The sequence below is a fragment of the Crinia signifera genome, chromosome 4 (genome assembly GCF_055691185.1).
Source record: "Crinia signifera chromosome 4, ASM5569118v1, whole genome shotgun sequence".
In the NCBI taxonomy this organism is placed as follows: domain Eukaryota; kingdom Metazoa; phylum Chordata; class Amphibia; order Anura; family Myobatrachidae; genus Crinia; species Crinia signifera.
Genome location: NC_139220.1, coordinates 277,724,692 through 277,739,991, shown reverse-complemented (window position 1 = coordinate 277,739,991; position 15,300 = coordinate 277,724,692). Strand labels below are relative to the sequence as shown.

Below are 15,300 nucleotides of genomic sequence, written 5' to 3'. Positions count from 1 at the left end.
GAAACCTGGTAGGAAGAGAGTGTGTGTGTGTGTACGTCTTTTTTTGCTTTAAATGCTTTAGTCATTGATGGGATCAGGGGCATCTTATGAGAGGAGAGGCAGGCCACTGCAGCCCAAGCAGTGGCTGTGGGGGAGCCAGCACTGTGGGGGTGCATGGTCTCTGCAGATGTCTGCCTGGAATCTGCTGATAATGCCCCTACAAAAATGTCCACCCCCTTGGAGGAGAGAGATGCCCCTGGAATATAGATATTGCATCTGGCAATTAACATGTAAAACCCCTGGCAATGAGCATGTAACTCCCTGGCAATGAGCACGTAACCCCTGGCAATGAATAAGAAAAACCTGGAAACAAGCATCTAAGCCCCTGGCAACGAGCAAAAAAACACTGGCAAGGATTAAGAAATACCTGGAAATGAGCATGGAACCCCTATCAACGAGCATTTAAGTAAAGACATTTTTAATAAAGTATGCAGGTAGGTGCCATCATTTTTTGGGTAGGGAGACACAATTATTATTAGTTATGCCACTGAGAGGGTGCCAGTGTCCTTGTGCCAGAGCAGGTGCACTGTGCCAGATTATACTGTACATGGGCATATTGTACACGTTCACTTTCCTTGTTTTACCTGTATTGCATTTGCACAAATCTCTGGGCTGATGCCCCAGCACCATTATCCCGGAGCCGTCTTCAGTACCAGTCACAATGTGAGTATATTTAAAGGATGCAAAGGGTACGGTGTGGGCCCCACCATGCATTAATATACGCTATTGGGTTTGCGGAGTTAATAATTTTACGCATTTTAACTTTGTACACAGTGGAGGAAAATGGCGACTTGCTCTAGTTTTGCATAACACAGGTGATATCTCTGTATGTAAAATAGATCTGTATGTAGGCTGCGTCTAACTAGCAATTGAGATGCCTATATACTCTTGTACAGTCAGATGAATTTTAAACAGCGCATGAAAAGTTTTTAGCAGTTTACTGTTCGAAGCATACACAGCATACACACCTTGACAATCCAAGGGCTGTTTATGTGGGATCGAGAGACCGACCCCACATTTATACGCAGGGCTGCCAATAGGGGGGGTGCTGTGGGTACAGCTGTGCCGGGCAGCTCATTTTGCCCACCGCTACCCCCCTCCTCAGCTGTGCTCAGTTTGCTGAACAAAGTCCCGGAGCACAGGCTGCAGGTACGCGAGCTCTGATTGGCTCACAGTCGGTGCTGCATTTTAATTGGCCACCGGCATTCTGAGTTGAAGAAGCCTCCACTCCAGGACCTCCGGGTTGCAGCTCAGCGGAAGAGGAGATGGGGGAGCAGGAGCTGGGTTATGGTAAGTCAAGTGAGGAGGGGGGCACCTGGACTGGAAATGTGTCCCGGGCTCCAAAATTCCTGATGGCAGCACTGTTTGTACGTGTGTACCCAACTTAAGAAATTAACAGGAAATGTAAAATCCTTGACATCCTTTACTATACAGCAGAGATGGAGCAGTAATAAAACATAACAGTAGTAATGATAGATGCATAAGTAGCAACAGACTCTGGGGATGAGGGAAAGAAGCGGAATGGGTGTCAGGCAGAGAATTGGGAACAGGAGGGATTGGAGGGAGGGGGGCCTGCTAGAAGAGGAGTAGGAGGGAGGGATGAGGCAGCGGCTGTCCTGTTCTGATAACATAATCTGCAGCATAAGATAGACCCTTGGACCTGTAGCTTTAGGGATATGACACTCAGAGCAGGCAGAGATCAGCACTGAACTGGCAGACAGCACAGTAGCCATGGGCAGCATCAGCAAGGAGCATAGCCTGGGCACAGATGGTCTACAGGTGTCTGACCAGCATCCCAGCTCCATAGACCAAAGCACTGAGGATTTCCGAACACTGAGCAGGGACTATGACCACAGGTGAGTAGCAGTGACTGCAAATCTCTACACTCTGATACATATATACGTGTGTGTATAAATCTACAAAGTATGGTGTCTGTAAGTGCTGTGGAATGTGTGCGCTATATAAATAACTGGTAATAAATAAATAATAATATAAGTCATTCTCCTCATGCATAAACTCATTCTGGGCTCTGTACTATCTACTGATGTTGGTATACAGTATTTTGTTTCTTTCACTTCTCTTCCTCGCAACGCTCTTCTTTTCCCGGTTACTGCAAAATGCGCATCTGCATCAGATGCTTTGTCTGCCATTGCGGGTATGGGTAAAAACCCGACCCAGATGCAGAATCCTGGTGTCCTGTCCGGGTCTGTGTAGTGCTGCAGGTGAGTGTGTGGGGTGCTGTTGGTGTGTGCAACAAGCTGATAATGTCTATATGTGTGTGTGAGACAAGCTGCTAGTGTCTGTATGTGTGGGATGCTGCTGGTGTGTGTGACAAGCTGCTAATGTCTCTATATATGTGGGGTGCTGCAGGTGAGTGTGTGGGGTGATGCTGGTGTGTGCTACAAGCAGATAATGTCTATATGTATGTGGTGCTGCTAGTGCGTGCGTGACAAGCTGCTAGTGTCTATATGTGTGGTGCTGCAGGTGAGTGTGTGGGGTGCTGCTGGTGTGTGTGACAAGCTGCTAGTGTCTGTATGTGTGGGGTGCTGCAGGTGAGTGTGTGGGGTGCTGCTGGTGTGTGTGACAAGCTGCTAGTGTCTGTATATGTGGGGTGCTGCAGGTGAGTGTGTGTGGTGCTGTTGGTGTGTGCAACAAGCTGATAATGTCCATATGTGTGGGGTCCTGCAAAGTGTGTGTGTGTGAGACAAGCTGCCAATGTCTGTATATGTGGGGTGCTGCAGGTGAGTGTGTGGGATGATGCTGGTGCATACTTGCCTACTTTTGAAAACTAGTTTCAGGGAGATTATAGTTGGTAATAGAATTTTGCAAGGCGCCCCATTGAGGGGGTGTGTCATGCTCCACCCAAAGGGCGTGTCTAGTTCCATATATGGAGAGATTGTGAAAAGAGATTGTGAACGTGGCACCTAGAAGCGTGGGTGTGTACTGCTACATCTGAGAGGAATCTTGTAAAATGACTTACAGTATATACAAATGTAGATGATCTCCAGAGCAGTTAGTAAGAGATACTATACTAAAGTGCTGGGAAACGGTGCTGATGATTCAATATAACTGTATCTATTTCTCATTCCTTTTTCCCCCAAAAATGTAACAGTGTAATGTGGGCTAGGTGAAATGAGGGAGATTGGTAGACTAATGAGGGAGAGAGGGAGATTGCTGCTATTTCAGGGAGTCTCCTGCAGAATGCAGGAGGGTAGGCAGCTATGTGCTGGTGTGTGCTACAAGCAGATAATGGGCGGGATGTTGTAATATCCGCGCCCATTATCGCCGGCTACCGCATTCTTAATAACGGCATATGCTGTAACATATGCCGTTATTAACGCAAGGGACAGCTCTTGCGATAAGAGCTGTCCCTTGTGATGGGGTGCCGGCACTGGACTTCCGGGTCTGTGACCCGGGATTCCATCTGCGCAAGCGCAGACCCCGGCGCCGGCCGCAGGGCACGCTTGGAGGGATCCGTGACGGATCCCTCAAACAGCGCTGCGGTAAGAAGCCCATAGGCTTCTGCAGGGAATCGCCAGCTTTTGCTGGCGATTCCCTTCGCAGCGCTGGCACTGCGGAGGTGCCATATAGCATATGGAAATGCGGTAAAAACCCCGAAAACTGGGTTTTTACCGCTTTTCTGCTTAACAGAATCTCCCCCAATGTCTATATGTATGTGGTGCTGCTAGTGTGTGCGTGACAAGCTGCTAGTGTCTATATGTGTGGTGCTGATGAGTGTGTGGGATGCTGCTTATGCGTGTGGCAAGCTGCTAGTGTCTGTGTGTGTGTCTGTGTGTGTGTGGGGTGGGGGTGCTGCAGGTGAGGTAATGCTGGTTTCTTTGTGTGTACAGTGCCGATTGTGAGTGTGTGGGTTGCTGTTAGTGTGTGTGTGTGTGTGTTTGTGTGTGTGTGTGAGACAAGCTGCTAGTGCCTGTGTGTGGGGTGCTGCAGGTGAGTGTGAGGGGTGCTGCTGGTGTGTGTGAGGTAATACCATACCTCCCAACTGTCCCGCTTTTCGCGGGGAACTTCACGGTTTTTGGGGACGTTCCAGCATCCCGCCTGGGGCTGGCAGTGTCCTGCGGCACGGTGGGCAGTTGGGAGTCCCCCAAGCCTGAAGGGAATAGAAGCTGTGCCCTGCCAACAGTGAAGTGTCAGAATGATCACTTTCTTCAGCAAAACTTTTAATAAGGAGAGGCAGCACCCAAGCCTTTTTCTGGAGTATACAGTGACAAAATGACTCGTTATCTGCTTGACAAATAAAGCAGATCCAGAAAAACAAAATCATTATTCCTTTAATCTGCAAATCTCCATAACTATGCTGTGGTCTCCCTGCCATGCAGCAGAATACCAGTCAGCCTTATCATAATCTCCCGTCTGCCCACAGAATCACTGATATCCCACAGTATGGCCCAGTCACATGGAGGATTGTACGTAAGGCTGTATTCCCCACCACTGCACGTTGTTATGCAGATATCGTCTCCTTCATTTGTATGCACATGGCTGCGTGTGAGTATTGGGTAGAGTATAGCCTGGCGCAGGGAATACAAGATCCGCAAGCCATTGATCCTACTCATAAACAATCTTTACATATGTTATGTAGATCTGATTTTTCAGTGTATGTCAGAGCAATACATTAGGTCAGTGGTTCGCAAACTTGGTCCTCAGTCATGACCCCACACAGATCAGGTTTTCCAGATCTCCCAGCAGGTGCACAGGTGTATTCATTGGTCACTGACTCATTTTAAAAGGTCCAGCGGTAGAAAATATGAACTGTTTGGGAGCCCAAGGACTGAGGTTAGAAACCTGTGTTTTACCCGATAGTTATAGCATGTTATTGCTAATAATATACAGTAGTCTGGCAGGCAGCACTTTACGCTATTCTTCTATAGCAAAATCTTCACATTATATCAGAGGCACATTAACAACTGGTGAGAGGGAGGGCTGTGTGCAGATTGGTCTGTCAATTAGGATGTACAACATGTAGGCTTACCATACCACGATGTGATACTGTTCAAGGTTCTGGCACCAATCTTCTGATAGCTGTCAGGATGCCAGCATCTGTATCCTGAACAAGCATGCTATGCAGGAATGACCTCCCGTGGGCTCATTCAACATTGGCATTTGTGGTGTCAGACTGGCTGCCCCTTTTTGGTGCGACCCTAAATGGAGATGCTCAAAAGGGGAAGTGGGAAAACCGGACAACACATATACACAAATTACACGAGTAACATGAATATTCTCACCAGATGTTATCCTTCTTCTGGAACCTGCAATAGAACACTGATGTGGCGCTGCTCCACTTCTCATATACTTCTGGCCTGCACATTAACACAAGCTCTTCAATGGGAAACACAGTGCAATAGTTGTTACATGCCATAATTATACAATTCCAACCATAAAATACTCACCAGCGAGGGACACTGACTTACCTCAGCCTTTCTTTTAATGGGGGCCTGACTGCTTACCATAATTCTAAGAGCCTGTCACTTGAAAACAGTGCCTATTGCCTAGCACTGGATCCTAAGATGCCATGGCCTAGCAGCGGCTTACCACACCTGCAGCCTAGCACTGGATCATGTAATGCTACAGACTAGCCCCGAGTTACTGTCACTATAGCTTAGTGACGGATCACATGATGCCATGGCCAAGCGCACCTTCACCTGGGGAGTATCCCTTTTGCAATGGCCACCACCCTTATGCAATTTGCGGCGCCTCTGCTTTGTTCTATCTTCTCTCTTACGGAGCTCTTCACTGCTCCTTCTTGGTCAACAAAATTGAGCTCTCGCATCCCATGTTTCCTAGAATAAGCCATTGCCAGGGGGCAAGGCTATGACATGTTGAGCCACAATTGGCTCATCACTGGATCCAAATGAAAAAAAAGACGCACTGTGATTAGCGGGATCTGAATCCTTTCATATTCCGCCATTATACACGTGGAGCGGTGGAGGTGATCCACTGCTACCTCCACGGCTGCTGGCAAACTCTGCTATCATGGGGGTAAGTGGGGACTGGACCAGCCATGGTCCAGGTCCTAGCACTGCCTGGTGCTCCCACTGGGCCCAACTGCATGAGCACCCAAGTCCAGGTTCCCTATAGTCCCTGTCCTGCTGCCATGTCTGTGGCCTCTCCAGTCATGGGAGGGGAGGTGGCACACAGTATCAAGGCCAGTGACTGTCGCCATGCTATAGTACACTGGCATTTGCTACATATTGTGTGCTCCTCATACTTATTCCAGCTGGCAGTTACTCCAAAAGCTCTACCCTTCAGTGTTGACTATCTTGTTGCTGGACATTAATGAATCAGTCACCAAATTCCAAGTAACTGTCTCTCAGTAGATAGGGGGTTGGAACAGCCCAGAGAGATACAAAAGTCCTTTTAGAGGTGATGTTCTCATAACCTATGGAATTACACTTCTTGACCTGGTCTGAAAGATTCAGTTATTTAGGAGTGTGGAATGAAGCTTTCGCACACAACATTTACAACTGACACAGTATTGTTATCTCATTCCCTGACTCCAAAGAAAAGCATAAACTATCTCTCCCCAGGTCAGATTCAGGACACATCATAATAATAGCCATTTTGATACACAAAATCAAGTGACATCCAGGACAACAGAATACAATTGTTTTATACATACAACTTGTATAAATGATCATTTCTGTTATACCTTACTACAATAATAAATTAATAAATTGATATTGGCGGCTTAATAAATAAAGGATTACACGCAAAATTATAATTTTTTTTAAATCTCTTTATATTTCAAAAATAAAACAGTCACATGTACAGATAATTAAGGATAGATGTACCGTGCTCTATGTTTGTGGCTGCTTCAGTAAATTATAGGTTAATGATAAGTGTTAGGAGCGTTCTGTGAGAAATAACAAATATATCAAAAAGAGTGAACACCTGTGATTTTTTTTTTATGTTTAAACAATGTTTACACTCCTTTGAAGTGGTGGAGTCCCCAGTTGAAGTTACCTGACTGTCCCTATCTCCCGGAAGCACGCGGCACAGCTCGGCGGCGTCCTGGCGTGTTGTCTTCTTTGTCGGCTGTAAATTATAGCGGGGTGTCCTCCTCTGCACCAATGCGTTTTGTGCCATTTGCCACTTTTTCAAAGCTGCAGTTAGATTTTAAAATTAGTCTTTTATTTGAAAAACTTTATTCTCCATACAGGAAGTTGGTCATCCGGATATATTAAAAAAGGTGGGAACCACATGTTTCCTTTTTTTGGTTCCAGTAAAAAAGGTGTCAATATTATTTGATGAATATGATGAAGCTAGGAATCTCAGTATGTATAAAAGGTGTACTAAAAATATCTTTTGAAAAAAAGAGTGTATATTGTGTATTTTATGTTTATTTATTTAATTCTAAAAAGGCATTTACATCAATTTCTATATTAAGTCAACGCGGGGAGAGAGTTTTCGTTTCAAAGATCCATTTTATTTTGTTTATTAACAACTCTTACCAGATCCCCAGATAACGGAAAAGGGGTTTTTAAACTACGCTAAAACTATATACATGCAACAGGTGTTATAGTTATTTTCGAATGTTAATTTATTTAGTATCTTCAGAATAAGACAATTGCATAAAATGAATGACCGGTCAGGGGGTTATTGCTTTGGCCGGGGGGACTTGTATAAAAGTCTCCCCCCGGCAGTGGCATTATCCTGCTGGCTGGTTAGGCCTGGTTCACAAAATACGGGGTACCCCTAATTATTTTGTCCCCCGTATGTTAGGAACCAGGACTGGCCCTTGGGCCTGGTGCAGGTTTTACAAAAAAAGGGGAACCCCTATTTAAATTGTTCCCTGATTTTTTAAAACCAGGACCGGCTCTTTGAGCCCAGGGCTGGTTATGGGGCTGGATCTAAATGATCCGTGTAGGCTTCTGACAAATAGGCCTGGAAAACGAAGTGTATTTTCCAGGCATATTTTACCGGCAATTAGCAGCCATATAAAGAAATAAATAATAAATAAATAAATACCGCCCGTATATTATATACGGGGTGCTAAGTAAATTAGGAATCACCATTCTTTTGAATGTTGATTCCTATTCTTATTCTTTCAATGGCGTATACCATCGTATTCGTAAATACGAATAGGAATGTGCCATGAATACGAACTGCGGTATTTTCGGCATCGTACATGCTGAAAATACTAATGCGCATAAAATACGTGTATTTTTTATACGAATATGCCTATTTTATGCATATTTTTGTTAGTACATTTCCCCCTATTTTTTTCTGTACTGATAGCCCAGATACCTGAAACTGGTAGTTCAGTCCAATCCAGCAGTGTATCATGCTGTTTTATAAACACCTGTATCATTTTGCCTTTAGTAAATTGCGCAGTTTACAAAGCTGCACAAGAAATACTCTTTTGCATATAGTAACTGCACTTTAGTGTGGAAAGTTTTTCAATATTAACTCCATATTTTCCCATAGGATATTTGTTAATCGGAGTTTGGGATTGGAGAAGATAAAATGCTTTGGCTTTGATATGGATTATACATTGGCCAGTAAGTCAAATATCTTTCTCACTTCTAAATGTATTATTGGGAAAAAATTACCTTCAGGACTTTACCTTCAGGAGTGCACAGGGTGATGACATACAGTAGGGGATATTATTAGTGTAATATATGACGTATCCACACCGTTGGTGCAAGTACAGTATTGAAATATTATTTATTTTAAAAACAGTACATGGTCTGCTGCCTGCATGTATTACATGTAGAAGCAGCTTTTACTGTACCATCATATATTGCTTGGTAACGCAATATCTATCATTTACTACATTTAGATCACCTAGATTTTATATTTGTATTGCAATTTTAATATATTAATTAAAATGGGATTGTATTTTATATTCACAGTGGTTGTTGTAAGGGGCTCTGAATTGTTTGCAATATCTTGTTTCTCGGTTATATATATATATGCATATATATTTATACATATTTACTGCACACACTACAGTGTACCGTTCCCCTGACTACGAGCAGCTTGGCTTTGATCTGCTTCTGGATAGACTGGTCTGCATTGGATACCCTCATGAAATCCTTGCATATAAGTATGACCCAACCTTCCCCACAAGGTTTGTCCATTAGACGTACAGTATTTACTGAATAATATACAACTTTATATTATGTGTTTTTAAATGCCTATAACATGCCTATTAATGACTTTTTCAAGATCCACCTGCAGAGATGTGTGTGAAATTAGGCAGACAGGATATTATTCTTATCACCCCGCCCACTGTGGCCAGGCATGGGAATTGGGTTGCCATGCCACCGTGGACAGAAGAAAGTGGTCATGCAAATCACATGGTGTTTCGAAGAGCATGATCTAGTGAACTGTCAGAAGACCCTTTGCCTTCTCTACTGTACATATTTCTGTAGTACTACATTGTTAATATATATTTTTGTAAATAGCACAGCTATTGAATATAATACTGAGGAAAGGTCTGAATGTGAGGATGTGGGTTGGACTGAGTAGCATTGAGGGCATGTGGGGAAGTCTGAGTGTCATGGAGGGAATGTGGGAAGGTCTGTGTAGCATAAGAGAGGATGTGGGGATGTCTGAGTGGAATAATGGGGATGTGGGAAGGTCTGAGTGTCATGGTTGGTATGTAGGGAGGTCTGAGTAGCATGAAGGGGAAGTGGAGAGAACTGAATGACATAGAGGGTATATGTGGGAGATCTGAGTGGCAAAGAGGGGATGTGGGGAGATCTGAGTGGCATAGAGGGTATGTAGGAACATCTAAGTGGCATAGATGATATGTGGGGAGATCTGAGTGACTTCAGGGTGATAGGGGGAGGTCTAAGTGGCATGATTGAGATGTAGGAGGTTCGAAGGAAATGAATGGGATATGGGGAGATCAGAGTAGAATTGAGGGAATATCTGTGGAGCATGGTGATCATGTAGGGAGGTCTGGTAGCATTGGGTAGATGTGGGTAGGTATGAGTAGCATTGGGAGGAATGTGGGAAGGTTGAAGTTGCATGATTTGGATGTGGGGAGGTCTGAGAAGCATTGGGGGGATGTGGGGAGGTCTGAGTGTCATGGTTGGGATGGGGTGAGGTCTGAGTGGCATGAAGGAGATGTGGGGAGGTCTGAGTGGCATGATGTGGATGTGAGAAGGTCTAAGCAGCATTATGAGGGATGTGAGAAGATCTGAGATACGACTCAAGTAAATTATCATTGCGTTTCATTCAGCCTCAATGAGGATACAGACAAGAACAATTTTGTTTGCATTGAAAATTATTCTTAAAGATTAAATTATTCCTTATCTCTGAGTATGTTCGGGATGTCGGAAGATTGGGAGGGGGATGTTGGGAGGTCTGGGTAGCATTGGGAGGGATGTGGGGAGGTTGGGGTGCAGGTGTCAAGGTTACTTTTAGAATATTTTTCTGAATCTTGAATGTAAGTGTAAAGTGCAGTTGTTTTGAATGCTGGAGTACCATACAAGAAGTGTGCTGGTCACTGTTAACATAACATTAATAATATTTTTTTTTTTTGCATAATTAAACAGCAATCCTCCAAAAAAGGTATGTTTTCCCCTATAAATTGGCATACAATAAGAATTTTGGTACTTGTTTCCTAGAACGGCCACAACGATTTAGATCGTTGTGGTCGTAAGATAAAAAATCGGATCGATCGCATCGCATGCGATTTGGTCGCATGCGATGCGACCGATCCGACCGACCGATTTTTCACCCGATTTTTTTTTTTTTCACATGATTATTTTCAATTGCCCCCCCAAATGTTACTAAGTGGGCTAGACCCCACGATAGACGTCAACCCGAAGCGTGGCGAGCGCAGCGAGCCCGCGAGGGGCGGCGGTGCGCGTCCTCCGACCTTTTCATTCCCCTACTATCCACTAGGGCGTGGAGTGAGAATAGAATAGTGTGGCGAGCGCAGCGAGCCACCGAGCCCGAAGCGTGGCGAGCGCAGCGAGCCCCGCGAGGGGACGCGTATAACTTCACACTATTCTATTCGCGTATAACTTCACACTATTCTATTCTCACTCCACGCCCTAGTGGATAGTAGGGGAATGAAAAGGTCGGAGGACGCGCACCGCCGCCCCTCGCGGGCTCGCTGCGCTCGCCACGCTTCGGGTTGACGTCTATCGTGGGGTCATGGCGGGCACATAAAAAATGTGAAATGGGTCATATTGGCCCATTTCACCTTTTTTATCATTTTTCCCTATGTGAGATGGACTTAATCAAGCCCATCTCATCTTGTGCCATTATAATGGCACAAGACCGACCGATTTCAATGTTAAAAGATTTTTTAACATTGAAGTCTATGGAAAAATCGGGTCAATCGGTCGGTCGCATCGCGGCCGATTTTAATTGGTCGCGACCGACCGATTGACCCGATTTCTGTCAATCAAAGGGAAAAAATTGTAAAAAATCGGCCACATCGTGAGGATCGTGTCCCTTAATTAAGAGCCACGATCACTCACGATTGTGGCCGTTCTAGGAAACAAGTACCAGAATTTTGATATTTAGAATTTTCCCTTGTATTTCAGGTTGCTATTAATGATTTATAATACTGGACTACCATGGCACCACAGTTATATTTCACATGAAATCTTGAGCAGAGTGGCTTTGGAATACCCCTCTGAGATCTGTCTGCACTGTGATATTCTCTCACTCCCTCCTCCTCCCATTTGGCATCAATTGACATCCCGGGAGCTGTGTACATCTGTGCAGGAGACTCACAGGGATGAATTTACTAAGAAGGGATATATATTGAAGACACAATGTTGACCATAGCAACCAATAATATTTGACGTTTTATTTATATGTTTAGCACCTTCTAGAAGATAATATATAGAATCTGATTGGATGCTACTGGCAACATCCCATCTTCCATAGAACTCCTCTCTTAGTAAATTTATCCCACTGTGTCGATGTCTGGTATAAATTGTTATTTGCCGTCCAGAAATTTTTGGAAAAAGGAGATAATGATTGACAGGAGGATAGCAAAAATGATCAGATGCAAACTTAAAAAGTACTTAGCAAGCTATTAAAATAAAAAAGGGTAAAAAATGTTATTTGTAGGATTTCTACTTTAATAACAGAGGGTCCGATTCAGATTTGTTCGGAGGGCTGCGGATTTCTGCTACTGGACACAGTAGGAGAAATCATTTGATGGTAAGTTATCTTCGAATGATGTGGCCACATGTGAAAACATGCAGCCAAGTCTAAATCGGGTTCTAGCTGATGGCGGGTGTAGTACTATATCATGCATGCAGATGGTGCTTCAGCTATGAGAAATATACTTTAGTACTAGGACAGCTGACTTTATGTTTACATCACAGTGCATTTCCCACCTGGGCACTTTATGTCCTGCTTACAGCTGATAACGTTAGCCTGCCATGCACATGACGCAGTATTATCTGAGCTTCTCTTCTGGTCATGAGAAGATGCAGCATTATTCTTCCTACCCTATATAATAACCGGAACAGCTGTTTCCTGTTTTGTACAGCTTACATAATAAGTGCAGGTTCTAGAATCTAGAGTAACTGTGTGCTGTGTCTTTGACAGGGGCCTGGTGTTCGACAGCCTATATGGAAACTTGCTGAAAGTGGACTCTAATGGCAATGTACTTGTATGCACTCATGGTCTTCGTTTATTAAAGGGGTAAGTAATGGAGATTTATGCAAAACACTTTAGTTTTCTGACAGAATTTTATACCAAGCTATGAAACGATTTCCAAAGCAAACATATGTGGGGAAAAAAGCACAGCTTTACTTACTAACATGTTGCACCATGATGGAACAGGACAGCTCCAGTCACACTCACAATATAACAGGCATGTCCAAACTGAGGCCCTCCAGCTGTTGTGAAACTACACATCCCAGCACACCTTGCCATAGTTTTAGCATTCCTTAATAGCAAAACTGTGGCAAGACATGATGGGACTTGTAGTTTCACAACAGCTGGAGGGCCACAGTTTGGACATGCCTGCACTATAACCATAAGGAGCACTGTAGACAATGGGTATCCCAGCCACCTACCCTGACTTTGCACACAAGGGTGGTGTTGCGCACTTTATCCATAACTTATAAAGCGCAACGGGCGATGCGACTGGGTTGCGCAGTACTTAGGGTCGCTAGTGGTGGCGTGTGATCGGATCTGGAGCAGGCGCCCTGCAAAAACATGCAAGGAACAGAATTGCTTTCAACAAGGATCCGCCCCTCTTCTTTTAACCCTTTGTGTGCCAAGTAAATTTGTCAAAATAGGTGTTAAAATTGCGAATCAAACATTTTTATTCATCATAATGACCTGTAATGTTTACCCTATATTGGAAATATAATCGTTTTTTACACAACAATTTTTATTTGAATGTATATAACAAATGTGGGTACTTATGTATTATCTGGGCGTCCGATTATTGCATTGCATCGCATCGCATCGCAATATAGTGGCATACAATGCAATGCAATGCAATGTGATTTTTCATTGTAAAGACCCAATTTTTATTTGTATAGTCAACCATGGGTGATTTCATACCCCCACTATCCAACTACGCATGGAGTTGACTTTATATAGTGTGGCGAGCCCGAAGCGTGGCGAGCGCAGCGAGCCCTGCGAGGGGACGCAGAATACATGTAAAGTTATCCACGTCCCCTCGCAGGGCTCGCTGCGCTCGCCACGCTTCGGGCTCGCCACACTATATAAAGTCAACTCCATGCGTAGTTGGATAGTGGGGGTATGAAATCACCCATAGTTGACTATGCAATTAAAAATCAGGTCTTTACAATGAAAAATCGCATTGCATTGCATGCCTTAAGTAGTGTCATGCAATAAAATAATAAGGGAGCCCAGATAATACATAAGTACCCAAATGTGAGTGACGCCGGCATTTTTAGCAGATATTTTGCACATCTCTCACAGAGATGTTCGCAAAGGGTTAACTAGGCATCCAGACTCAAATCTAAAAATGACCATATTACCCTTGTGTAGCAATCCACACTGGGGAATCCCTACTGCATTCCTCTAGAGTGACAGCCTAGAATCAGACATGTTAGCATAATGGTATAAACAACAATTCATTCTTATTTGTGCGTGGTTGGATGGGAATTTGCAAAGCCAGCTGCATACTGCTCTCAGCCGTCCATGACTGGCTATTAAGCACCTTTACCTCCAAGTCCTAACTATTCCCTAATCTCATCCACTGCATCTCTGCAGCTATTTCCCCCTTCCCTCCCTCCTCTCACTTTCCTCTAGGTAGCGCCTAGATCCCCTCCGCTGAAGGGACCTTTTCTATCATGCATTGGGTCAACGTCATCATCTAGCAACTTGGCCCGAAGCGGGATGTTTGAAGAGCATCAGAGAGAGCGTGAATGAGCCTAAATAAAAGAAAAAGAAACTGCAACAAACCTAGATTTGAGATAAAATAATAAAATGCTGTAAGGGCATAAAATAACTTCTGCCCTCATCTGTCACATCTAGGTCTTTTTGGTAAAGGGGATATAGATGCTACTGTAGAGAGAACGGTTGCTGTTTCAGCACAGTTGTGGTTGGAGCACAGTTTAAAAGCCACATAACTGCCATTTCAAATTGAATCACTGGCAGTTGGGGAGCCGCCACTGGTAGAATATTTTTTTCACTCAATCTAGGTTTGTTGTTGTAGGTTATTTTATTTAGGCTACATTTCATTCTCACTGACTCTCTTCACTCACCACGCTTCGGGCCAGGTGGCTTGTTCTGCTTCACATGCCACAATTTGCTAGAAGATGATGTTGACCCACTGCATGATGGGAAAGGTCCCTTCAGTGAAGGGGATCTAGGAGCTACTTTCTCTCTACCCAGTGCAGTAAACTGCACCTAATATCCAATGTCCTTATTGCTAGAAAGAGTAGGTACTGACCCCTCTCTGCATTTAGTTTATCATCCTTTGGACCAAATCGGCCTTTTGTTTTCGTACTGTCTAGCGTAACCAGTCCCACTGCAAGCTCAGCTGCAGGCTGGAAATAAGGTCTGGATTCAGTGGGATGTCTAGGGAATGCTGTCATGATGCTAAATTCTTCCCTGCAGATCCCTGTAGGTTTAATATTTCTATAAATAAATCTATTGTCCAGTGGGCAGAATTCCTCTCCGTCTCCTCTTTGTCCTCTGGAGATTTCATTTGTTGACCTGTGCAGAGCCCTCTCACCCTGACAGTTTAACATGTGTCACCTCTGCTGGGATATACAGAGGCCACCTTGCATACTGTTCTAACTGGTGTTGCACTAAGCAGGAGAAGTGTTGGAA

General features: G+C 44.2%; 1 protein-coding gene across 1 annotated transcript in view; it reads left to right on the top strand.

Moving 5' to 3' along the window:
* Positions 1-1,643: 1,643 nt before the first annotated feature.
* The window catches only part of LOC146075435 (5'-nucleotidase domain-containing protein 4-like), a 46,241-nt gene continuing 32,584 nt past the window's right edge, over positions 1,644-15,300 (top strand). Inside the window, exons 1-4 of the mRNA XM_083184664.1 lie at positions 1,644-1,895; positions 8,485-8,558; positions 9,013-9,130; positions 12,589-12,684. Of these exons, the coding sequence (XP_083040790.1) occupies positions 1,771-1,895; positions 8,485-8,558; positions 9,013-9,130; positions 12,589-12,684 (413 nt within the window). The 5' untranslated portion in view covers positions 1,644-1,770. The remainder of the gene's footprint in view (positions 1,896-8,484; positions 8,559-9,012; positions 9,131-12,588; positions 12,685-15,300) is intronic.